This window comes from Typopeltis vanoorti, chromosome 24 (genome assembly GCF_054136105.1).
Source record: "Typopeltis vanoorti isolate ZY-2024b chromosome 24, IOZ_Tvanoo_1.0, whole genome shotgun sequence".
Lineage (NCBI taxonomy): Eukaryota > Metazoa > Arthropoda > Arachnida > Uropygi > Thelyphonidae > Typopeltis > Typopeltis vanoorti.
This window is the reverse complement of record NC_143572.1, coordinates 69446944-69471942: the sequence shown is the minus strand read 5'-3', so window position 1 is coordinate 69471942 and position 24999 is coordinate 69446944. Positions and strand designations below refer to the sequence as shown.

At 36.3% G+C, this 24999-nt stretch overlaps 1 protein-coding gene across 2 annotated transcripts in view; it reads left to right on the top strand.

Annotated features, from left to right (window-relative positions):
* Positions 1 to 24999, top strand: part of LOC150093389 (uncharacterized) — a 176315-nt gene that overhangs the window by 16239 nt on the left and 135077 nt on the right. For both annotated transcript variants that reach the window (XM_090413565.1, XM_090413566.1), the window contains exons 3-4: positions 19505 to 19618; positions 20474 to 21799. In XM_090413565.1, the coding sequence (XP_090269691.1) occupies positions 19505 to 19618; positions 20474 to 21799 (1440 nt within the window). The remainder of the gene's footprint in view (positions 1 to 19504; positions 19619 to 20473; positions 21800 to 24999) is intronic.

The window sequence follows — 24999 nt, the reverse complement described above, 5'->3', positions numbered from 1 at the left end:
ATCAGGTGTGCCAGATATATGCAAGGGCGAGTTATATTCGAGTAAATACGGTTGGTCAGTGCGTCAAGAGCAACAATCTCCACAGTTATGACTGTACACAAAACATGACAAGACTTCCATCAGACTGGATTCCTTTATTCTGTTATCTATATCCATATTTAATATGCAGTTCTCATTAAAAACTGTACTTAAACACCTGAATGATTCGGCACGGTGGCAGCAAGAAACTCCGCTACTTGAAAGTACAACAAAAATCCGTCAATGGTTTTGTCAGAAATTGAACTTGAATGACGACTTGGGTCAAATAGACCTCATGCAATGGGCTAAGGTTGAGATTTGGGTGACTTTCTTTAAAGCGACACTCATATTTATGGGAACAACTGTGTAACCATTTAGCATCACTCCGAAGGATCCTTGGCTGGTATTAATAATCCCATATTTTGCTAGACCTGATTTTTTGCATCTCTCGGGGGTAATTGGTGTTCCAAAATGTATATGGGAACAGGTCAGTCTGTTTTTCCAAAGTAGAATAACTGGCAGCTGCATGAGACTGAGTAAACTCATATCATATCATAGAACTGATTGAATTAATAGGCTTGAAAGTGGTGGAGATATTAATGTTCAGAGATACCTTTTTAATGCATGGGGTGGTGATTCTTTGTAGTCATCTCTTCTAATAGAGAATGCAGAAAAACAATTGATAATCTTCTGTATTATTTTAGGGTTGTAACTAATCATTGAGAATGGAAATCCAAACTGTTTCTTTTAGAAACAGTTTGGATGAGGAACAAATAATGAGCTCTTGAAAGAAGGCATTTAATAATACCATATTTCTGTGAGGCATGGTGAGCAGAACTAGAATGGATATATCAACCAGAGAAGGCAGGTTTGTGGAAAACTGATGTTGACGAGAATCCATTCACTTCTCTTTTTATAAGAATATCTGAGAAAGATATAGTCCTTATTTGATTCAAGTGCGTTCTATATCTTTCTATATTACCTGCTTCAGTTGATCCTAAGAGTATTGGTTCCAATTTCACTGTTTCTTGACTGCATACAAGAAGCAGTTCCATTCTTATGCCTTCATTATTGTTTACTTTTTAATTTATGATCTAGGTGGATTAATATAGTAAAAAGTGCCTTAGAGGACAGAAATATTAGATCTAATAATACTGGAGTCTTGAGAGATAACAGATTAATTTGGAGGAAAATTATTAATATGAGGTTAATAATGATGTAACTTGTCATGTAGCACTATCATAATATCCTGTAATCCTCTAAGGATACATATTAGGAATTTGATGATGAACTATAATACACTGATGTTGGTTCACGATACATGAATTGAAATATCTGTAGTTTAATTAGTCTTAAGTAATTCTTTTCAACTATGTCTGTGTAGATGGTACCCTGATATAATTCTTACATTCAGTTTTATTTCCATTTTTTTTTTTTTATGGGTACTGTGAGAACCCTACTCTAGTCATCTGGTATTCGACCTTCTGACTATGCCTTATTCTGCAGTATTTCATCATATCTGTTACATACATAGTGTTCTAACATAACATGTTCATATGCAAAGCCATTTTACATGTTTCTATCCTGGCATACTTAATAAAGAGTGATACTGCATCACATGTTCTTTGGAAAGGTCTCAGATAGTGTTGTCATTGTGTTGTTATAAACATTGAGTCAAAATAGATTTCAACATAGCAGAAGTTGCAATCTGATGAGTCCTCATTCAGTTTTCTTTTCAGTTTATATGTGTGTGAAAGTAACTTGTTGTGATCTTGATCCCTTGACTAAAAATCAATAAAGCATTAGATGCTATTAGATTTCAACATTTTTTTTTTCTTCAAATCCACATAAAATTTAAATTAAATTGTAAATGTAAGTACAAATTAATGAGAAATGTGTGACTTGTTTTTTGCACTAATTTTTTCCAAAATATGAAGTTGCACTTATATTTATTATTTGTAAAAGTTTGAAAAATATTCTTCCGTTAGTCAAGATCAAGCTTGTTTTTATGAAGTTGATTTTTGGAAATGCTCATTCTTGTTTGGGTTGTTTAAGGGTGTCAAAGCTGTATGACTGAGAGGAGACCTCCTCATAGCCTTTAAAAGAATGCAGAAAACCGACCAGGGCTTCTGACCTAATGTCCAATCCTCACCTTCTTGTGGTGCACCCTGTTAGGTATCTACCTGGATACTGAACAAACGAAGATGGGCTGGCAAGGATTTTGCCAACCAAATTGTATTCTTATTGGCTTAAACCAAAATATAAAATGATCGTACAACATGACAGAATTTCATGCCGGCTGGGGAATGGCCTGGTTAAACAAGGCCCCCATTGTTTAACTTCTCCAGGGAACCAAGGCAAACAGCGACGTCAGCTACTGGAACAAATCCTGAAATGCAGCCCAATTCAACATCAACAGAGTTCAAGATTGGTACTATCAACATAAGAAGCCTGAATGACAAGAAATAGAGCTAGCTGAGGAATTGGATAAGTACCAGATCGACATAATAGGGGTGACTGAAACAAAAAAAGGCATAACTGGTGAGATCTTTCTGAGCATTAAATACAAAACGTTACATTCAGGCAATGATAATCAAGGAAAAGGAGGAGTAGCCATAGTATTTAAACTAAATATAAGGCTAATCTTCTTGAATGGCAGGCATTCTCGAGTAGAGTGATGTGGGCAAATATCAGAATGCTGAACTAGACAATGAAACTTATTTGTGCCAGTGGTCCCACATAAGGTTCTACTTAGGTAGAAGTGGAGGAATTTTTTGATGCTTTAGAAAAAGCAACTGACACAATGAAAAAGGAAAAGTTGGTCCTTGTTGGGGATTTAAATAGCAGAGAGAAGGAAATGATTGTCAAACATACAAAAATATTTTGGGAAATGGAGAAAAGAGAAAAGCTAATAATAATGGCAAATACTTGTTAGATTTCTGCCCATGGCATGGACTGGTTATTACTAACACGATGTTCCACAAATTCACATAGAAAGAAGAGGCAAGGAACAAGAAAAGTCTCATTGACTATGTTATTGTTGATAGTGATTTTTTTCTCTCTGGTGCTAGAAGTTATTTTCATTTGGTTACACTATAATAAATTTAGTTTAATCCACTTAAATATAAAGAGCTAATAAGCTTCATTTCGGCAACAAAAACATTATTTAAATTAAGGGGATATTAAATCCCACATTGTTTTAAAACCGAATAAGAAACTCAAAGATTGGAATCAGAGAGTTTCTTGCCGAATATAGTATAGTAAACTATAAAGTATCGGCGATCACTAAGCGTCCGCTAAATGCAAGTGGCCCAGCACGTAGTGCAATACCGGAAATCTCGCAGCAAAGTCGGTAAAGTTCTGATCACTATTCTTAGGTATTTACCATAATGTAAAAACACATTTCCTAGGAAATGTATGCTGTTATTACATTATGGTGGTGAGGTCACTACCCAGACCGGTTTCAGCCTTTTTTGAGGCTTCATCAGTGAGTAGCTAGACCGAGTTAATACCAAAGTGTATAGCGAAAAGAACTTTATACTCTGCTATACGAGTTTCCGAACAGGTGCAACCATTAAGTTACTTAAATATAAAGAGCTAATAAGCTTCATTTCGGCAACAAAAACATTATTTAAATTAAGGGGATATTAAATCCCACATTGTTTTAAAACCGAATAAGAAACTCAAAGATTGGAATCAGAGAGTTTCTTGCCGAATATAGTATAGTAAACTATAAAGTATCGGCGATCACTAAGCGTCCGCTAAATGTTGCCGAAATGAAGCTTATTAGCTCTTTATATTTAAGTAACTTAATGGTTGCACCTGTTCGGAAACTCGTATAGCAGAGTATAAAGTTCTTTTCGCTATACAATTTGGTATTAACTCGGTCTAGCTACTCACTGATGAAGCCTCAAAAAAGGCTGAAACCGGTCTGGGTAGTGACCTCACCACCATAATGTAATAACAGCATACATTTCCTAGGAAATGTGTTTTTACATTATGGTAAATACCTAAGAATAGTGATCAGAACTTTACCGACTTTGCTGCGAGATTTCCGGTATTGCACTACGTGCTGGGCCACTTGCATTTAGCGGACGCTTAGTGATCGCCGATACTTTATAGTTTACTATACTATATTCGGCAAGAAACTCTCTGATTCCAATCTTTGAGTTTCTTATTCGGTTTTAAAACAATGTGGGATTTAATATCCCCTTAATTTAAATAATGTTTTTGTTGCCGAAATGAAGCTTATTAGCTCTTTATATTTAAGTAACTTAATGGTTGCACCTGTTCGGAAACTCGTATAGCAGAGTATAAAGTTCTTTTCGCTATACACTTTGGTATTAACTCGGTCTAGCTACTCACTGATGAAGCCTCAAAAAAGGCTGAAACCGGTCTGGGTAGTGACCTCACCACCATAATGTAATAACAGCATACATTTCCTAGGAAATGTGTTTTTACATTATGGTAAATACCTAAGAATAGTGATCAGAACTTTACCGACTTTGCTGCGAGATTTCCGGTATTGCACTACGTGCTGGGCCACTTGCATTTAGCGGACGCTTAGTGATCGCCGATACTTTATAGTTTACTATACTATATTCGGCAAGAAACTCTCTGATTCCAATCTTTGAGTTTCTTATTCGGTTTTAAAACAATGTGGGATTTAATATCCCCTTAATTTAAATAATTAGTTTAATCCTTTATCCAAGTGTAAGCAAACAAAGTTTTCCACCTGAAGTAGCTTCAGGACTGAGGCAACTTGTGGTAAAGGTGGACCAACCTCTCATCACTCCTTGTCTTAGTATCTCCCTTAATGCAAAGCACATCTCCTTGCAGATATGCCACTACCAAGACCAGTTTCAACCTTTATTGAGGTCTCGTCAGTGGGAGCCAGACCAAGTTGGTGATACTAAGGTAAAAGCAATGGAGAAGTCATGACTTCTGGTGCAAGACACTAGAGTGTACAGAGCATTTGAAATTGGAAGTGATCACCATCTAGTCTTGAGCAGTATAAAATAAAATTTCATTTTGAAAAGAAAAGCATGTAAGAAAGTTTTAAAGCACATAAAAGTTGAGTAGCTCACAGATGTGAACTTTGACTAAAATACACAAAGATTATTGAAGAATAAATTAAAGAGTTTGAGAACAGGAACCAAACTTTGGCGATTCCGTGGCAAGCCTTGAAGATTATTATTATTATTAGACAGGGAGTCCAAAGACTCATCGAGGGAGGGCACCTGCTCTACAGCTCTCTCTCCACCAACTGACCACAACTACACCAACGCCATCTACTGACGACAACTACCACTAGTATTTCCACAGACAATCGCAAACATCTATGCCCACGCGGGATTCGAACCCACAGCCTTTTGGCTGGAGAATGGATACACTAACCACTTGACCAGCCAGGCTGGCAGATAGAGATAACACTGATTGATTCAGCCAGAGAGGCATGTGGTGAGGTTGTCTGCAAAGATAGAAAAATCAGAACTCCATTGCACAGTGAAGGAAAAGAAGAAAGCATATCAAAAGTTCCTGGCAAATAAGTCAGCTTGTGCTCTTAGAGAATACAGAGACAAATGTAAGAAAGCTAAACACTGTGTAAAACTAGCTAAACAAAAGTCATGGGAAGACTGGTAAGAACATAGAAAATAAATACCAAGAAGGTCGCAAGATATTTTGGAGGTTGTTGAAGAAACTCGGAAACAGAGGAAAGAGTGCTGTAAAAGGAATTAGAGATGATAAAGGTGAGATGAAAACTAGAGAAAAAGAAAGATATCCTTGACATATGGAGTAATTACTTTGAAAAATTGCTAAATGAAACAAGCAGTGATAGCACAGTGGTAAAAAAACACTCAACAGGCATTCAGTCAGGAATACATGTCCATACTTGAAGTAGAAAAAGCTATCAAAGGCTTGAAATGTGGAAAGGCAGCAGGAGTAGATGATATTCGACCAGAAATATTCAAGTATGGAGGTAAAAAAGTCTTACAGTGACTGCACTGCATAGTTCTGAAGGCCTGGACAGAGAGACGAATTCTGGATGATTGGAGTACAGCTCTCATTGGACCGATATATAAGAAGGGAAATAAAACTGAGTGCTTGCATACAGCTAATTTACAGAGGTATTGCTCTACTGATTGTTCCTGGTAAGATTTACGCAACTATACTTGAGAAATGATTGAGAAGAATTGCGGAAGAAAACCTTCGTGAAGAACAAGCTGGATTCAGGCCAAATAGAGGGTTGTCAGTATCAGATTTTCACTTTATGACAGATAGTTGAGATATCATGGGAATATAACAAAGATCTGTATTTAAGCTTTATAAATCTGGAAAAGACATATGACAACGTGTCAAGACAAAAGCTATTCAAAATGCTACAGTTGTATGGGGTCAATGGGGCATTATATCACGTGATACTTAGTCTTTATTTGAGTTGTAAGTTGTCAGCAGTTAGAATTGAAGAAAGTACAGGAAGATGGTTTCATGTCAAATCTGGTGTCAGACAAGGATGTACATTATCCCATCTCTTTTTCATTATTTATATGGATCACATTATGAAGGAAAGTGGTGTTAAACCTGATATCAAAATTGGAGATGTTAATCACAGCTCTTTACTTTATGCAGAGAATGTTATACATCTAAATAAATCTACTACAAGCCTTCAAGATTCCCTGACTAAATTGAATAACCGTTGTAACAGGTCAAAGACAATGAAAATAGGTAGAAGCATTGAAAATATCAACTGCATTTGGAACGGAGAACCTATAAAACAAGAAAATCATTTCAGATACTTAATCATGATTTTTAGTGAAGATGATAAATTAAATATGGGAATAGACAACAGAATCAACAAACCTGTTATGGTAGGAAGTCAACTGAATAAATTTATATGGAATAAGAGAGAAATTAGTCAAAACACTAAATTAGCTGTATACAAGACAGTGTTCAAACCAGTTTTAATTTATGGATCTGAGAGTGGGGTCAGAAGTAAAACATTTGACCAAAGACTAGAGACTGCAGATATGAGAGTCCTGAGAAAGATTAGGGGCATGAACACGTGGCATCAATGGCAATATCATATTAAAAACGAGGATATTAGGAAAGAGCTTGACATTGTCAGTATCTAGGAATGCATGAGTAGAGCGAATCTCTGGTGGTATGGTCACTTAAACAAAATGGGAGATTAAAGATTAGGGAAACAATTGTTCTCTGCCAGGTTGGCAGGAGAAACACCCAGAGGAAGATCAAGCTATAGGTGGACTGATATGGTAAAAAGTGCCTTAGTAGACAGAAATATAAGATCTGATAATGTTGGAGTCTTGACAGGTAACAGACTGATTTGTAGGAAAATTGTAGATAGGAAATTAGTAATGATGTAAATTTTTCATGTGGTACTGTCATGTACACCCTTTGAGGGTACATGACAGTAGTTTGATGATGATGATTCATGTTATTGCATAGCTAATAACTTTATTATTATTTCATCAGTGACAACAAAACACATGTTCATCGATAGCTTACTTTAACTTGCTATATTTCATGTATGATTTGGGGTCTGTTGAAAATCCTTTAACAATCCAGATACAGACCACAGTCTGCCATTTGATGACCTTGATTTATCTAGTTGAAGTAATGTTTAATACATTTACAATAGTGTTAATTATAATTCCATTTTGTTTAGGTGGTAGATTGATTCTCTTGGTGAGACTACTCCTGCTTATTGATGGCTTGAAGTGGCATGAAAAGTTCTGTTTTTTATCTCTTGATACCAAGGTTTCTCATACTGTGTTCCCTGGAACACTAGTGTTCTGTGGAAGGTGAATAGATGTTCCGCAAGAAGTTCTGGAATTTGTCATTTTAGTTTTCTAAGCATTTTTAATGAATAAATATTTTATAGTAGAAATATTCTGAGGAGAATAATATTCATGAATATGTCAAAGCTCAGATCCAGAACACCTAATAATCTGTGTATCATTGATTTTCACACATTGAAACCTTTCAACATTTGGGAAATGGAATACCGCTGTTTATGACAGGTCATAAAAATTGTCTGCAAGTGGATTACAACAATGGGTGCCATCAGAAGCGGCGCTAGGGTCTTTGACGTCGCATGCAATTTCTAATTAAGCACCCCTGTAACGATCTGGGCATGTGTAGTTCTGCAGGCACGAAGGGGGCGTCTCCCCGCCGGCGGCGCCCGCATGCTCTGTATGCCCGCTTCCACCGGCTCTGGGCACCATGTTCTCAAAACTGAATGAAATAACATCTGTGTTGCAAATTTTAGTAACCAATCAGCAAGGAAGTATAAAGAAAATTTTTCCACTGAAATTGAAGATCAAGGTAATCTGTATCCGGTTCTCAAATCTATTAATACTGAATACTTTCTTCGCAAGTTCGTATTGCAGTGTGTAAGTGCTTGTTCCGAAACCGGAGTGGCGTGATTTTTTTAAAAGTAATAGGAATACAGATTTAAATTCTAATATGAATAAAAGACACAGCACTTTGTTTAATTTTGGTTTTAAGAAATCTCTTATTGAAGGGTGTTTATGATGCAACAGGCAGTGAGTCATCCATTATCAGCCTACAAGGCTATCTCCAGCATGTACAAAAGGAGGGGAAAACTACCAGCACACAGGAGAAAAAGTCTGCATTCACTTGTAAGTACTTATAATATAAATTTTTGGTGATCAGAATAGGATATGTCAATGAAAATCACAAATTAATTTAATGATGGTTTAATGGATGTTTAATCAATTAATTATTAATTAATACATTACAAAATAATGGATGTTCAATGAAAATTTCAGGATTTGTGAAGTGTTCTGTCACATAGAAAAAATATGAGAAACTCTGCATGGTACTAATGTACTATATGCTGATAGTCTTTTGTGGGTGGGATAATGTAGCACAATTCGTGACAGAGTCTCACTATGCACCGTTTAAAAAAAAAAAAAAACTTTTTTTACCACACAATTTTTTTTTGGCAATTGAGTCGCTGAAACACATGGCAGTGGATTTGAGCTGTTGTAAAAAATAAGTGTTTTTTTTTAATGGTGTATAGTATGACTGTGTTGCGAATTGTGCTACTTTTTTTTTTTTTTTCTCAGTAACACAAGTGTTCTTTAGTGGTGCTGCGTTTGGACTTTAGTTCTTATGTTGTGTTATTTTTGGGTTACTGAGAAGACGAGGTCAGAGTTGGACGCATCTCCAGTGGAAGAGAAGATAAGTTTTTGTTATTTTGTATAGCTAAATATAGTTTATACTTGTAGTATAGTGTAAGTAAATTAGCTTACATTACAGCGTATAACATAGTATTTAGTTGTTGTAGTATTTAGTAATTAGCGATTACTTGTAGTAGTTCTTCGGCACTAAGTTAATGATGGTGGCAGCTGCCACTCCAATTACAAATGACATCACCAAGTCCTCCCCTTGAGGACTCTATTTCGCATACCATAATAAAGGACTTGTGGCATGTATGCATCCCAGCAGTTGTATATGTGCTGGGTGAGAGAAAGGGTAGTGCGTATATGTGAAAATGGAAAATGTAGGCAAGGGAAGGAATTCAGTGAGTTAGATGTTACGATATCCAACTTCGTTGCTTTAGGAACAGGAGAATCTCGAGAGACGAGTAGTGTGATAGGTGAGAATAATGAGCAAAATATGAATGAAGAAATAAGAGTGGGGAAGACTTGAATGATTTGTGAAGTTTTCGGTGATGGTCTTGATTGGAGGGATGAATGGTGAGTAAGAGTGACTAACTTGCAGAGAGAGAGAGAGAGAGATAAGTTGAAAGAGGAGGTGGAATGAAATGAGAAGTATGAAAGATGAGAGTAGGCATTCAGAAGAGATAAATGCAAGGTGAATCAGAGGAGGAGTGAGAGAAAGTTATGGGAATGATAGAAGAGGATAGAATAGAAACGGTAGAAGAGAGGGAATGATAGAAAATGAGAGAATAAAAATGGTAAGAGAGAGGAAATGAGAGAGAGAGGTATGGAAATGATAGAAGAGGAGAGAATAGAAATGGTAGAAGTATGGGAATGAGAGAGAGAGAAGTATGGGAATGATAGAAGAGGAAAGAATGGAAAATCAGAGAGAGGAAGTGAGAAGAATGTGAGGGAGTGGAACCAGGATAGAGTGATACCAGGAAGCAGGTAAGTAGGTAAACTTCAGGTATCACTGAGTCCAGTGGGGTTTGGAGGGTATAATGATAAGTATAGAAGCAGTGACATTTTTATGCTTTATGCTAATGCCAGGAGTATCCAGAATAAAGGAGATGAATTGATGGCGCGGATAGTGTCACCTGGCCAAAGATTATTGGGTTCACTGAGACATTGATGATGGAAGATGGTATAATAACAAGAATAGATGTAGCAGGGTTCAGCAGGATAGGAGGGGGGAAATGTAGTGGTGGAGTACTGCTTATAATAAGTGATGACTTATATCCTCTAAGAGTGGTCTTTGGAAAGCAGTGACACTAATGGTTTTGATAGCATATGATGTGAGGCAGAGGTGGGCAATATAGGATATTTAGTGGGGTGTTGCTACAAGCCAAGGAGCACAGAGGGTGGGGAGCAGGAGATGTTAAGGCAGTTGAACTTGGCAAGTGCAAGAAGAATGATTGAGATTTTAACTACAGCAGTATAAGTTGGGAAGAGGAAAATGCATGTAGTAATAAGGGAATGGAATTTCTAGAATTCTTGAGGGACAAATATCTTAGGCAACATGTAATAGAGGGAACAAGAAGTTCAAGAGTTTTAGATTTGGTCATAGCATCCGAAGAGCTGATAATAACTGAGATGACATCTCTCTCCCCCCAGTTGGAAAGACTGACCATGTGGTTTTGACATGCAGGAGTATCAAAGAAAAGTTAACATATGTGGAATTATAAGGGGGGTGATTATAATAGTCTTAGATATCAACTTGTGTCAGTTCCGTGGAGGGAGGAATTGGAAGGCCAGGATATCATTAGTGCTTGGGAAATGGTGAAGGAATATTTGTTAGTAGCAATATTAAGCTGTATTCCACGATTGAAGAAGCAGACAGAATTTGGTGTAAAGTGGATGATAATATCAAATAGGAACTGCAGGTGAAAAAGAGATTATGGTAGAGATATAAAGAGAGAGTTGGAGAGCAGATGCATGAAGAATATAAGACTTAGGCCAGGAGAGTGACTAGTGTGGTAAGGAAGGCAAAATTGGAATATGAGAAGAGATTGGTACTAAGATCCAAAGAAAATCGTAGGGAATTTTTTAGCTATGTGGCCAGTAGGAGGAGAAATGATTGTGGAAGAATGACATTGTAGGTTAAAAATGATAATAGAGCGACTGATGAAGAGGACATAGTGGAGTTCAATGAGCACTTTATTGGAGTATTTCATCCTGGAAAAGAGAGTTTTAATACTAGAGGGGTAAGGCAGGTTTGGGGTTTAGAGGGTGCAAGAGGAGAGTGTGTTCCAAATACTGAGTACTCTGGATGTCAGTAATGCAGTGGGACTGGATGATATTTTGCTGTGTGTTTTGAGAGAATGTGCTAAAGAACTGACAGCTCCCTTAACCTGGCTTTTCAATGAAAGTCTGTCTACGGGAAAGGTACCCAGGGAATGAAAGGAAGGTAAGATATTGTATAATGATGGTAGCAGACTGGAAGTGTCTAATTATAGGCCAGTTTGTGTGTCATCGGTAGCTGTTAAGGTCTTGGAGAAATTAGGGAAAGGCATACATTGCCTTTTTTTGTATTTTGCAAAAGCATTTGTGTTAGATCCTGAATGAAGGAATCTTGCAAAGAAATCATTCATTCAGAATCCAACATATGAAACTTACAAAAAAAGAGAAATACCTGCACATCAGCTAAAATTAAAAGTGAAACTGCTTCACTTATGTAAAAAATTTGCATTCCTTATTTCATGTACGATATATTTAATCTATTGTGTTTATATTAAGATTTTATTAGAGTATGTCTTAAAAGAGGGATAATCTGACTTAATTTAAGCCTCACTTGTGTAAAATTAACTGTGAGTCATCAAATAGTTACTAAATAATAATTCATGGAAGGTATAAAACTACACGTGTACAGCATAACGCTGGCGGCAGTAGCTTAAGCGGAACGTATATTGACGTGAATTCTGGGTATGCAAGAGCATAACAGTGTGGAAAAAGCAAGGGATGAACCCAAGGAGGTGAAAAGATATGGGTCGTGTGCAAAGGGAACTGAATGAAAAGAGGGTGCTGTAAGGAGGAATATAAGGGGACGAGCGCCGTATTGGAAATCTCTCTTGTCGTATCGTTTTCCTGCTTGGGTGGCTCAGAAGTTAGCGGGAGTTTGCGTAAAGGGGGGGCATGAAGCGTCTGTGCTAAGATAAGATGTCGGACAGCAGGCTTTCTTGAAACTGGAGAAGGATTTTACGCAGAGCTGAAGGTAAAAATTTCCAGTCCTAGCAGAATCAAGCCGTCGCTGAGAAGTCCCATTGAGTTGTTCCTGAAACGCAAAGATTTAAGTCCGTTTTCGGCAGAAATAATGAAGATTGCATAACCCCTATGTTGGCATATGGACAGCCAATAGATATGAAGTAACCAGACGTACACGTGGTGCTGAAAGACGCAGAAAAAGTTTGTGTGAAATTACTCTATTTTTGTGTATAAAATTCATTAGAAGAGAGAAGATTGTTTGCGAATGTGAAATTAAGAACAGTATTCTAAAGAACTCTGTGGACAGTCTCTAATTAGAAAGTTAACCTCCTTTGAGAGAGTAAGAAGAATTGTTTGGAAAAGAGCTTTAGTAATTGTATGTGATAGGATTAACTTAATGAGATCAGAATTGTGGATTTTAGTAACTGAGTAACATTAAAATGTTTGTTTATATTATCTTATAAATAGCATTACAGAAAGGAATTTTAGTTTAACTTCATATCATTTGCTATCTATCCCAATATGCAGTTATTGTGTTTTGCATGCTTTATGACCTTTAATTAAGTTAGAATATGTTACCTCTTAACTCAAGTTTCATTTAGTATTGAGTCATAATTGAATGTGTGAATTTTGTATTCTGTTTAGATATTCCAATAAACATGTCATATTTACCTAAACCTGAGTCATGCCTGATTACGATTCCAAACTACCACTTATAAAAATAGAACCTATTTTGGCGGGAAGGATTTAGAAAATAAATATAATTATAGATTTTGGTCATGATTGCAATAATCTGAATATATACGGCAGTGTTAAACTAGATCATTGGTAAGAACACCTCAGAATCTAGTATTGTCTCCCTGAGCAAGGATCCTTTTCCGCTATAGGATACTGGCTGGTGCAGCAAAATATAAATTTGCCAGTATCCGAAGAGGAAACAATCCTAGATGTAAGCATATTAGGCCCGATATCTGAAGAAGTAAAATAGCAATAGAAAGATAGAATAGGAAGAGATAACAATAGAACAGCCGGTACGATTTTAATTGAATAAGGTTTGAAAAAGAAAGGAAGTGACAAATTAAACAACTAATTAAGTATAAATCATAAATCAAATAAATATATATTAACAATTTGACAGGGTGCTACATGATAAGCTGATGTTTAAGTTACAGCACATAGGTTTAGATGTTGGGTTAGTCAACTGGATGCAGTATCAAGGAAGCAGAAGGTTACAAGTAGGGTTCCACAGGACTCAGTACTGGGAGACCTGTATTGTTTAACCTTTAGGTAGTGTTTGTTGAGAACTCCTGATAAGAGAAGTGTTATTTTAAGTTATCATTGACAATTTTGCTTGATAGTTTGTTTGCTTTCGTATCTTAGTGTGTGTTTTTGGTGTTGTTTCAATTATTAATTTGATAAGATATGATAGAAGCATACACATGACTCCGGTAAGAAGGAAAATGACGGCTAGTAATAATGGTTTGCCATCTTTGTTCAATAACTGCAACATAAAGGAGATTATTCAGTGTACTATCTGCGAAATGTATACATTGCAGAGAGCGGTTGGAGTATGGTTAGATGATGATAGTGGAGTGAATGTGTGCAGAAAATGTAAGGAAAATGAGGAATTAAAGTGTGTGTCAGGTCATGAGCGTGATATTTTTGTCAAATTTCAGAATGTAGAAAATTGCGATATGATAAGAAATTGCGAGGTTGTACCAGAGAGCTGTGAGGATGGCGTAGAAAGTGAGAAGGAAGGTATTAATACAGAGCAAATTAATGGTTTAACAGATAATAAAAAATATGAGATAGATGCAATGAGTGAGATCGCGCGGTTGAGCCAAGCGATACATAGGGCAAAGCGGCAGCTGGAGCGTATGCACAAATGTCTACCAAGTGTACCAGCCAATAAAAAAAAGTATGATAGGAAAAATAAGAATATGATTGTGAAGAATTTGACAAAATCGCGCCAACCTGGTGCGACCATTAAGGACGTAAGTGAGTCTGTTAGGGAGTAAAAGCAAAAGGGTGTAAGAAATGATAGTGGTAGCAGGTACGAATGATTTGAAAGGAGATAAAATGGAAATGATAGAGGACCTGAAGGAATTGTTTGAGGTAGCAAAAGAGAAGAGTGAGAGAGTTAGGATGATTAGTCTTTTGCCGCAGTATGACAGTGAAGAGTTTAGAAGGAGGGCCATAATTGCAAATGACTTTATGTGCGAGTTATGCAGGATGAGTGATGTGGACGTGTGGAGTGAGTTCGATGGGCAAAAGGATCTATATAAGATGGATGGTTTGCATTTAAATGGATTCGGTGTAAGGAGACTTGAAAAAGTGTTGTTGAATGAAGTGGATGTGCAGAATCAGGGAAACTAGATTTATTAAGTGGGGGGGTGAGTAGATATGCAGACCTAAGGGAGGCAGTTGAGTGTATGAATGAGTATAATATGCCCGAGCAAATAAGGACAACAAATCAAAATCGGATAGTTTGTATAAGGCAGGCATCAAGGTAGGGATGGGGCTAACGAGGGTCTGCAATTCATGTATACTAATGTTAGGAGTATTAGGAACAAGAAGGAAGAATTTTTGGCCTTGGTTGGCACTTCCAGACCACAGGTTATTGGCATTAGTGAAACATGGCTGACTGAAGATGATATAGCTAGTGGGATTGAATGCAACGGGTATAGCGTGTTCAGGAGTGACAGGGAGAATAAAAAGGGGGAAGGAGTTTTATTGATGATAGCTGATGAACTGCAGCCAAGGAGAATAGAAGTTGAATTGCAGGATAGAGAAAAGAGCACATTTGAGGCCATTTGGTGCGAGATTGAGGCTAGAAGAACAAAATATACAATTGGGTGCTGCTGCAGACCAGGTGATTGAAAAGATGGTGGAGATAGTATGCATAAGCAAATAGAAGAAATGAGTGGAAGGAGGATAATTATTATGGGAGATTTCAACTATGGTCGCATTGATTGGAGTGAGGAGAGAACACATGGGAGGAAGGAATTGGATTTTATGCGGTTATTAAGGGATAACGATCTGCAACAGCATGTAATGAAAAATACTAGGGGTGAGAGAGTGCATGACCTAGTAATTAAATCTGAGGATTTGACTGTAACGAATATGACCACATTGCCACCAATTGGTGAGAGTGATCATAAGGTCTTGATTTGGGAGGTGGCTAAAGGTGTGGAATTTACAATTAAGACAGGGTACATGTGGAAATATCGGGCTGGTAAGTATGACAAGCTTAGGAGTTTGATTGGTTCAGTGAAATGGCATGTAAAACTGCAAGGACTGGATGTTGATAGCGCATGGGAGGTGGTTAAGAAGTGTTTACAGGAGGCAATGGCTGACTGCATACCTAGAGTCCAAATAATAAATCAAGTAGGGATTAAATGGATGAATAACACCATTAAGCTTGAGCTGCAAAAAAAGAAATAACTGTGGAGGGAATTTAAGGTGAAAGGTGACCTGCAGGCACATGAACGGTATGAAGCCCAGGCCAGAAGGGTAACAAGTGTGGTAAGAAAAGCAAAAGTGGATTATGAAAGAACATTAGCCGTGCAGGCTAAACAGAATCCCAAACAGTTTTTTCGATATGTTGCAAGAAAAAGAGAAAATGTATACGGCAGAAGTTGAAAGTTTATTTTTCACTTGGTTAGAGTATAAGTATAATAAATTTAGTATAATCCTTTATCCAAGTGTGAGCAAACAAATTTGTGCCTGAAAGTATCTTCAGGACTTGGGTAAGGTGGTACAACAACTGGGGTAAGGTGGTTGTTGTACTACCTTACCCAAGTCCTGAAGATACTTTCAGGCGCAAACTTTGTTTGCTCACACTCGGATAAAGGATTAAACTAAATTTATTATGTATATGACAGATTGATTTTAAAGAATGCCGATGGTAGGGAGGTAAACGAATCAGTTGATATAGTTGAGTTACTGAGTGAGCACTTTGCAAGAGTATATTATTCAGGTGGTGACGTTGCAGAAATGGAAGAACCAACAGCTTATATGGGAATTGTGGTGAATGAAGTGGAGGTGTGTAGTCGATTACAAAACCTCAATGTCAGTTCATCTGCGTGATTGGATGGTATACCAGCTCGTGTTGCATGAGAAGCGGCTAAAGAATTGTCAGTGCCTTTGACCATTTTGTTTAATTTGAGTCTCGGGTCTGGGTTAGTCCCAAGTGGTGGAAAGAGGGGGAAATAGTTCCATTGCATAAAGTAGGTTCCAAGACTGCTGTTGAAAATTACTGACTGATCAGCATATCAGGAATTGTTGTCAAGGTCTTGGAGAAAATAGTCAAGAGGAAAATACAAGATTGGATAGATGAAAATGGGATACTGTATGGGGGACAGCATGGTTTTGTGAAGGATAGATCATGATCACGTTCTATAACACAGTGACGGCTGAACTGGATTAGGGTAATGAGTTTACAGTGATTCTACTGGACCTTGCTAAAGCCTTTCATAGGATACCACATGGAATTCTAATCAGTAAACTGCAGCATATGAGAATGGATATAGGGTTGGTGAGATGGATAGGAGGGTGGTTGATGGAGAGATATCAGAGAGTGATTTATTCAGGAGTAGAGTCCAAAGACGGCCTGTGACTAGTGGTGTGCCACAGGGTTCTGTTCTTGGATCACTACTGTTTATTTTGTTCATTAACGATATAGGAAAGGATCTGAGAGGAACTGTGCATCTGTTTGCGGATGATGCAAAGTTAGATAGAGCAATAGTGAATGCTCAGGATGTCAAAATTTTGCAGGATTATTTCGATAGTTTGGAGGACTGGGCTAAGGAGAATGGATGTCAATTTAATGTGAAAAAATGTGAGGTTTTGCATTTTGGGGTGAAAAGATTAGCAGCAGTATATCACTTTGGTAGAACTGTACTCCAGGAGATTGACGAGGTCAGGGATTTGGGAGTGTTGGTGGATGCGGAGTTGAAGTTTATGGGACATATCGCAAAAGTGGAAAAATCAGCTCATGAAATCACTTGGTTGCTGAAAAACACTTTAACGAGCAGAGACCAACAGGTTATTTTTCCTCTGTATCGAGCCTTGATAAGACTCCATCTAAACTACTGTGCCCAGATATGGGCACCAGGGTTTCTTCTCAATGGGGAGGAAGTGGAGAGTATCCAGAGACGAGTGACCAAGATAATAGCAGGTCTATGGAATGAACCTTATGAGAACAGGTTGAAGATTTCTGGGCTGCAGAAATTTGTTGATTAGATGGAAAAGATGTGATATGATTGAGACATTCAAATTATTGATTCTATAAGATTAATTCAGAAGATATTTTTGAGAATAGGACTGATAGTGGGAGGACTAGGGGCTATCCATGAAAGCTTGGTAAGAGTGTGGTTAGCAAGGGTGTTAGAGCTAGGTTTTTTACTTGGAGAGTGGTAAATGAGTGGAATAAGTTGCCAGAGTCTGTTGTGGGTGTAAATGAGTTCAAGATGAAGTATGATAGATATTGTGTGAATGTTGAATAGTTGTTCTTGACATGAAGTTGGGCCTCCCTCAATGAGTCTAAGGACTCATTGGAGCTGCCCGTAATAGTAATAATATATCAATGACATTGTCAATGGATTGTAAAGGGATATTCAGTTGTTTGCAGATGATGTGAAACTGGGAAGGGTTATTAGTAATAATACAGATGTGGCGGTCCTGCAAGAGGATTTGAATAAACTAGACGGATGGGCAAATGAATGGGGGATGTCGGTTTAATGCAGCAAAATGTAAAGTTTTGAAGTTTGGGATACATCGATGGGAGGCTGCATACTTGATTGGAGGAGCTGTACTTGAGTTAGTAGAGGAGACGAGATCTAGGGGTGATGATCGATAGAAAACTGAAATTCAGGGGTATATTGCAAAGGTGGTGAAGGTAACCCAGAGGATTGCTGAAATACTGAGAAGGATGCTGACCTGCAGAGATAAGAGTTATCATTCCATTGTATAAGACTCTGATCAGACCACACTTAGACTATTGTTCTCAAATTTGGTCCCCAGGATTTGAAGTGGATAAATTAACTGTGGAAATGGTGCAGAGGCAGATAACAAAGATGGTTTCAGGCCTGTACAATGTTAATTATGAGGATCGACTGAGGGAATGTGGACTGCAGAGTTTTTGGTGGACAGAAGGAGAGGGGATATGATCGAGACATTTAAACTGTTGAGAGGCAGTTCTTTCACTTGGTGGAGCAGGGGGAAGGAGTGATGATGATCCATCCCTGGAAAGTATGAAAGGAAGCTGTGAGGAGTGGTTTCTTTGTGTGGAGGGTGGAACTGTGGAATGCATTGCCTAATAGCGTGGTGAGAGCAAAAACGGTCATTGAGTTCAAGGAGTGGTATGAGAGACTGTGTTTCCTAGGAAGGACCTCCTGCGATGAGTGTCTTGACTCCATGGAGACCTGAATAATAATAATAAATAAATAAATAGAAATAAAAAAAAAAGGTGTGCAAGAATGTTTTTGTCTTCCCAAAAGGTTATAAATCTGTAGTACATTAGTATTGTGGTTGTGCTAATAATTTTTTCTTCTTTTTATTAATTTTATATATTTTTGTATTTTGATCTATTTTTTACATAATTCAGAATTTCTGGAATATTTTTCAAATTATCTGCTTCAGATTCTCCAATAAGTTGGGCAGTGGTCTCACTGTGGGTGAAAATTCATCTCCTTCATAAGTAACTTTAAACTGGCAATCCCTTCCAGTTTGTGCTGATAGTGAAGTTTTTAAGCGCAGCAATAATAAGTTATGATTCAAAAAGTGTCAAGAGCAAGCATTGAAAAAATTTTAGTGATGCTTTCTTTCTTATACATCTATTCATAATCACTGCTAAGGCAGAGGAACTACAAATACAAAAACAGATATTTTTGCATTTATAGTTTTAAGAATGTAGTTCTTGAGTTTTATATTTGTATTCTCTGTATTTTGTATATTAGTATATACATATTGTGGTGCAATTTTAAGATGCATGGATTATTGATTTACATCCAATAAGTTTCTCATTAATTAATAACAAATAATAATAATGCTTGTTATTGTCATATTTATTACAGAGAATCAGTCAACGTGACACTTACAAAAACTCCCGGAAAAAGAAAACGCAAAGAACAACCTTGTCTTCCTTCAATTAGTGAAGATGAAATTCCTCCTGCAAAAAAGCACACAAGGTAACAGTCTCTCATATTTTCACATACTTCAAATATCAACACCCAAAAGTTATTCTTACAGAAAACTCACCATGAAGAAATAATTTTTTTTTTTAAACTGTTTTGAGTGTGTAATGCTATCCCATATTATTCAATATTATTAAAGAAATTAATTTTTTAAATATTAGTTTTAAATATTTTTTATTTTAAATATTAATCTTTCAAGTATAGTCAACTCTTGCTAACAGGAAATTCTTTTTAATGGAATATTATACCTATGGGTTGTGGTTGGGACTGTTCATTAGTTGTTGTTTTTTTAGTAGGATGTGTTGTTCTGCAAATCTAATTTATACTAATATAGGCAAAAATACTTACAGCCTGTAATATAATATTACAGGCTGCAAGTTTGATAGCTTGCAGATAACTATTTGGTTTTATTTCCACTTTGTCATAGCTAAAATCCAGTCATCTTCAGATATACTTTCCATAGCTTTCATATAAAAAACATTGTATAAAAGTAGTATGATGTAAATTATCAGTGTAAATTAATTATTTTGTGTTATGACTAGATAATAATTATCTAGTCATGCTTTCTTCTGTTTAATAAATGTTTATTTAGCTGAATAATTTATCAATGTGTTTTTCTTCAAAAGCTGAAACTAAAACTAATTTTTTAAAATTTGTAAACATGTTATTTCTAATCTTTCAAGTATAGTCAACTCTTGCTAACAGGAAATTCTTTTTAATGGAATATTATACCTATGGGTTGTGGTTGGGACTGTTCATTAGTTTGTTATAGCAGTGTTTGCTATAGTGGGGATCAACTGTTAATACAAGTTTTTGTACTAATCGTGTCTTTTTCTTTTTCTTATTTAGCAGTATATCCTATACTACACCTCCAGATGTGACGGTTCTTGAAGAAAGTTATGGGGTACTTAAGAGAACATCTAAAAGAATAGCATCACAGCATGCATCACGAAAAATTAAAGTTGCTATAAATCAAGAGAAACTTGATCCATCTAAAAAATCAAATAGAACCAAAATTCTTTCCCAGTCCTCAGAGATCGCAAATGAAACTTTAGTTAGAGATAGTAGAGTGGAATCTGTAAAATGTGACACAGAATCTTTAAAGAAAAATTTTAATCAAACTATCATAAGTGAGTCTACAAATGATGTAAATAAATCATTTTCTAACAACTCACAATGTAAAGGTGCAAAAAATATTTCTGAAAACAAACATTTAAAGTCCAAGAGCCAGGATGTTCTTGCAAATATTACAAATATTAGGGAGGATCCGAGAATTATACACAGTGAAACAGAATTACAAACTGACAAAAGTATATGTGATAAAGATATGTCTGAAGTGTCTCAGGTTAGGTTTACTAGGCAAAATTTGCGCCCAAGGAAAGCTAAAAATGTTACATCTTTAGAATGTCAAAAAAAAAGTAATTCATTACGTAAGACAACAAAATGTTTGCAGAGTTCAAGAAATATACCTGAGAGTGTTCCAGAAGAGGTACCTTCCATTAAAAGTCCATGTAAGCCAGTAACTGCACAAGAGGCAAAGATGAAGTTAAGACATGTAGCTGTAAATTCTTTGAAGTCAAACAATCCTTCCAGACATGTATTTTCTCCACACAGGCAAGAATCTGTCAAGAAACGTGTTCAGGACTATGCAAAACATTTAGCTGAAAGCAAGCATTCACTTACTTCATCTGCAGACAGGTTACCCACAACACCACAAGTGATTGAGCTTGCTAAACTATCACCACTGAAACAACAAAATAAGCAGTGTGTGCCTGATGAAAACAGTATGGAAACTATGAATTTCTCTACATTTACGCCAGCAAGAGAATTGTGTAGAACCAAGTTAAATTTTCTTGATGATGACAGTAAAGAAACATATGATAAAAAAGACTCCAGAATAACCGAAACACCTAGAAGAAATACTCATGATAATATAGCTGCTAAAGTGGGTGAAACTGAAAGAAGATTAACAAAAACGCGTCATCATATTCGGGTTAGTAAACGTTATTTAAATCATCAAATAGATAATGCAGCTAATAGATCTTCTAGAAAATCTTTTGTGAACATTCTTCCTTTAAGAAATATAGAAGTCAAAGATAGTGTGGAAAATTCACTAATAAGCAACGTAGTACTTGAAAGAGATAGTGAAGGCAGTAATGAAAAACAAGATACTGGGTAAGTAAATAGTTTATTAGTCAATGGTACAATTACTAGTATGTTGTTTTAACTTAGGGTTCTTATCTTATTTATTAATGCAAAAATTGAAAAGTTTAGTAAATTCTGAATCATATATTTAGATGCAGTTATGCTTTAATTTTATTATTATTATTACGGAACACCTCCAGGGAGTCCAAAGACTCGTCGAGGGAGGACACCTACTCCTACAACTCTCTCTCCACCACTCAATCCACCAACTACAATGAACCGCACTATCATCATTTACACCAACAGCATCTATTGCCCATTTATTAGATAGTTTCACAGAATTTCTAAGTACATATTAGATTTCTTTTGTCTGTCTCTCTCTCTGTAAGATTGTAATAATTATTCTGGCTGGAAGAATATTAATAAAATATTTTATCCTTAACAAAATTTGCCAAGACATTTTAGGTTTGTTTAAATTAAAACAAAATGCAGGGTGCAAATTACACAGAGCATTTCGACACAGTATAATTAGTAATAGAGCAATTACAATTAATTGCCCTATTACTGCATTTATTAAGGTTATATGCACAGGATATTATGATAGCTCAAATTATCGGCACATTATTACTTTCCTGTCAACAATTTTCTTCCAGATTACTCTTGTCTGTTATTTGTTTCTTTAACATGAACAGCACTTGCATCTCTCGCTCTCTCTCTCTCTTTTCTAAGGTACTCCTAACTTCAAATATCTGTCTAAATTTTAAATGGATGAAGTTAGGCAGGGCGAAATACGAGGGTGGTCTGAAAAGTTCTTGGCCTCGACCATAGATTGCACCACTATCGGCAAGATTTTTTATTTTTTTTCTAAGTTGGTACATCTGTCATAAGCATCCATGTGGAATTGCAAATCATTCTATCAATTAGTTTGTTTTATACAGCTGTCTGAAGCAAAAGTGTTGTCTGTATTACTTAAATTGGATAAAATTGAGTATCTTGCAGTTATAAAATTCTTTGTAAAAGAAGGTTTAATGCCAAAAGAAATTCATTCAAAGTTCATAAAAGTTTATGAGCAATCTTCTCCTTTGTTTTCGACAATTAAGAAATGGGTGGCTGAGTTTAAACGTGGTCGTACCAGCCTTGAAGATGATCCACGTGAAGAACATCCAAAAAGTGTAACAACACCAGAAATTATTGATCAAGTGCATGATATGGTATTGGATGACCGGTGAGTCAAAGTGCATGAAATTGCTTAGACTATAGGCATTTCAAAAGAATGTGTAGGATATATTTTGCATGAAGAATTGCAAATGAAAAAGCTTTGTGCAAGATGGGTGCCATGCTTGCAAACAGCAGATCAAAAACAAAAATGCACTTGCATGAAAATCTCTGAATAGTGCTTGAGCATTTTAACAAGAATAAAACTAATTTTGTGTGTCAATTTATTACTATGGATGAGACTTGGATTCACCATTACACACCAAAATAGTGGACAGAAGACAAAGTCGGTTCCATCAGCAGGAAAGGTCATGGCATCGGTGTTTTGGGATGCTAAAGGCATTTTGTTTATTAATTATCTTGAAAAAGGTAAAACAGTAACTGAGGAATATTATTCCGATCTTTTAACCAGACTAGACAAAAAAATCCATGAGAAAAGACCCGGTTTGCCAAAGGAAAAAAATCATCTTTCATCAGGACATTACACCTGCCCACAAAGATGTTTTAGCAATGGGAAAATTAAGGGATCTGCACTATGAATTGTTGGAACATCCACCCCATTTCCCAGATTTGGCTCCTTCTGACTTCTGTTTCTTCCAAAAACTAAAACTGTTCCTCGTTGGTCAGCATTTTTCTTCAAAGCAAGAGGTGATTGCAGATCTTACTGAATACCACTACAGGGATGGGATAATGGTGCCGGAGCATTGCTGGAATAAATGCATTAGTCTTAAGGGAGATTATTTTGAAAAATAAAAATAATTTTGAAATTATGAATTCGTTTTTTCATTGTTAGGCTGAGAACTTTTTAGACCACCCTCACATGCGGGTTTTTTCCCCCTGTCATTTTTATTTCAAACACTTTTCTGAATTGGGGATGGATATAACACTGGTTGTGTGGATAAGAGGGTGGCTGCTGCAGAGCTATCAAGAAAAAAAAAGTGGTATACGGAGGGATAGAATCGAGGCAAAAACAGGTGACTAGTGGTGTGCTGCAAGGTTTAGTGCTGGGACTATTGCTGTTTAATTTGTAAATAAATGATATAGGAAATAACCTGAAAGGAAATATTCAGTTGTTTGCTGATGATGCAAAATTAGGTAGAGTAATAGTTAATCAAGGTGATGTGGAGAGCTTGTAGGATGATTTAAATAGGCTGTCAGTTTGGCCAAAATTAGGGAAAGATAACAATAAAGATATAAACTTATCGAAAGTTTTTTATCTTAGTTCTGTTATACCTTAAAAATATCAAGAAATTATATACTTTGTTTTATTCCTTTATCCAAGGAAGTAGAACAATGTTTGGCACATTTTTGCTTCCTTAAAGGATTAAAACCATATAATATAAATAAAATAATATAAAAAGTATATAATTTCTTTATCTTTAATATATAATAGAACCATGTTGAATAATAGATAATAGAAAAATGTTGAAAGGTAAAAACTTTCAACATCTTTCTCTCATCCAGAGATTTTTATTAATAAGGTATAGCACCTTTTGGCTACTTTTATATGAAATTTATATGACTTCTGCATTATTTCAACCTTGGTATAGCTTCCAGATTTGTTCCCTCTGGTGAGACATCACTAAAGGTTAAAACTGATCTGAGTAGCTCTTCCCATTATGCACAGCATTTTACACATTGGAAAGTGTGTGCGCTTTGCATTATGGGTCACTTGCCTTAGTATGTATCCCATAATGCAAAGTACACACCCTTTCGATGAGTGAAGTCATCAGCCTCCATATACAAGTAGTTCAGACATGAATATTTCAAGCGCAAAACATTGTTTTGCTTCTTTGGGTAAAGGATTAAAACCAAGTATATAATTTCTTGGTATCTGTAATGAAATATATAAACTGCTTACAGAACATAGGCCAAAAATGTGTCAGTTCAGTGTGGAGAAATGTAAAGTTATTTATTTTGGGATAAATAGATTACAAGCTGTGTACCACATGGATGGAACTGTACATCAGGAAATGCATGAAGCTAGAAATTTAGGGGTGGTGGTAGACAGTTTA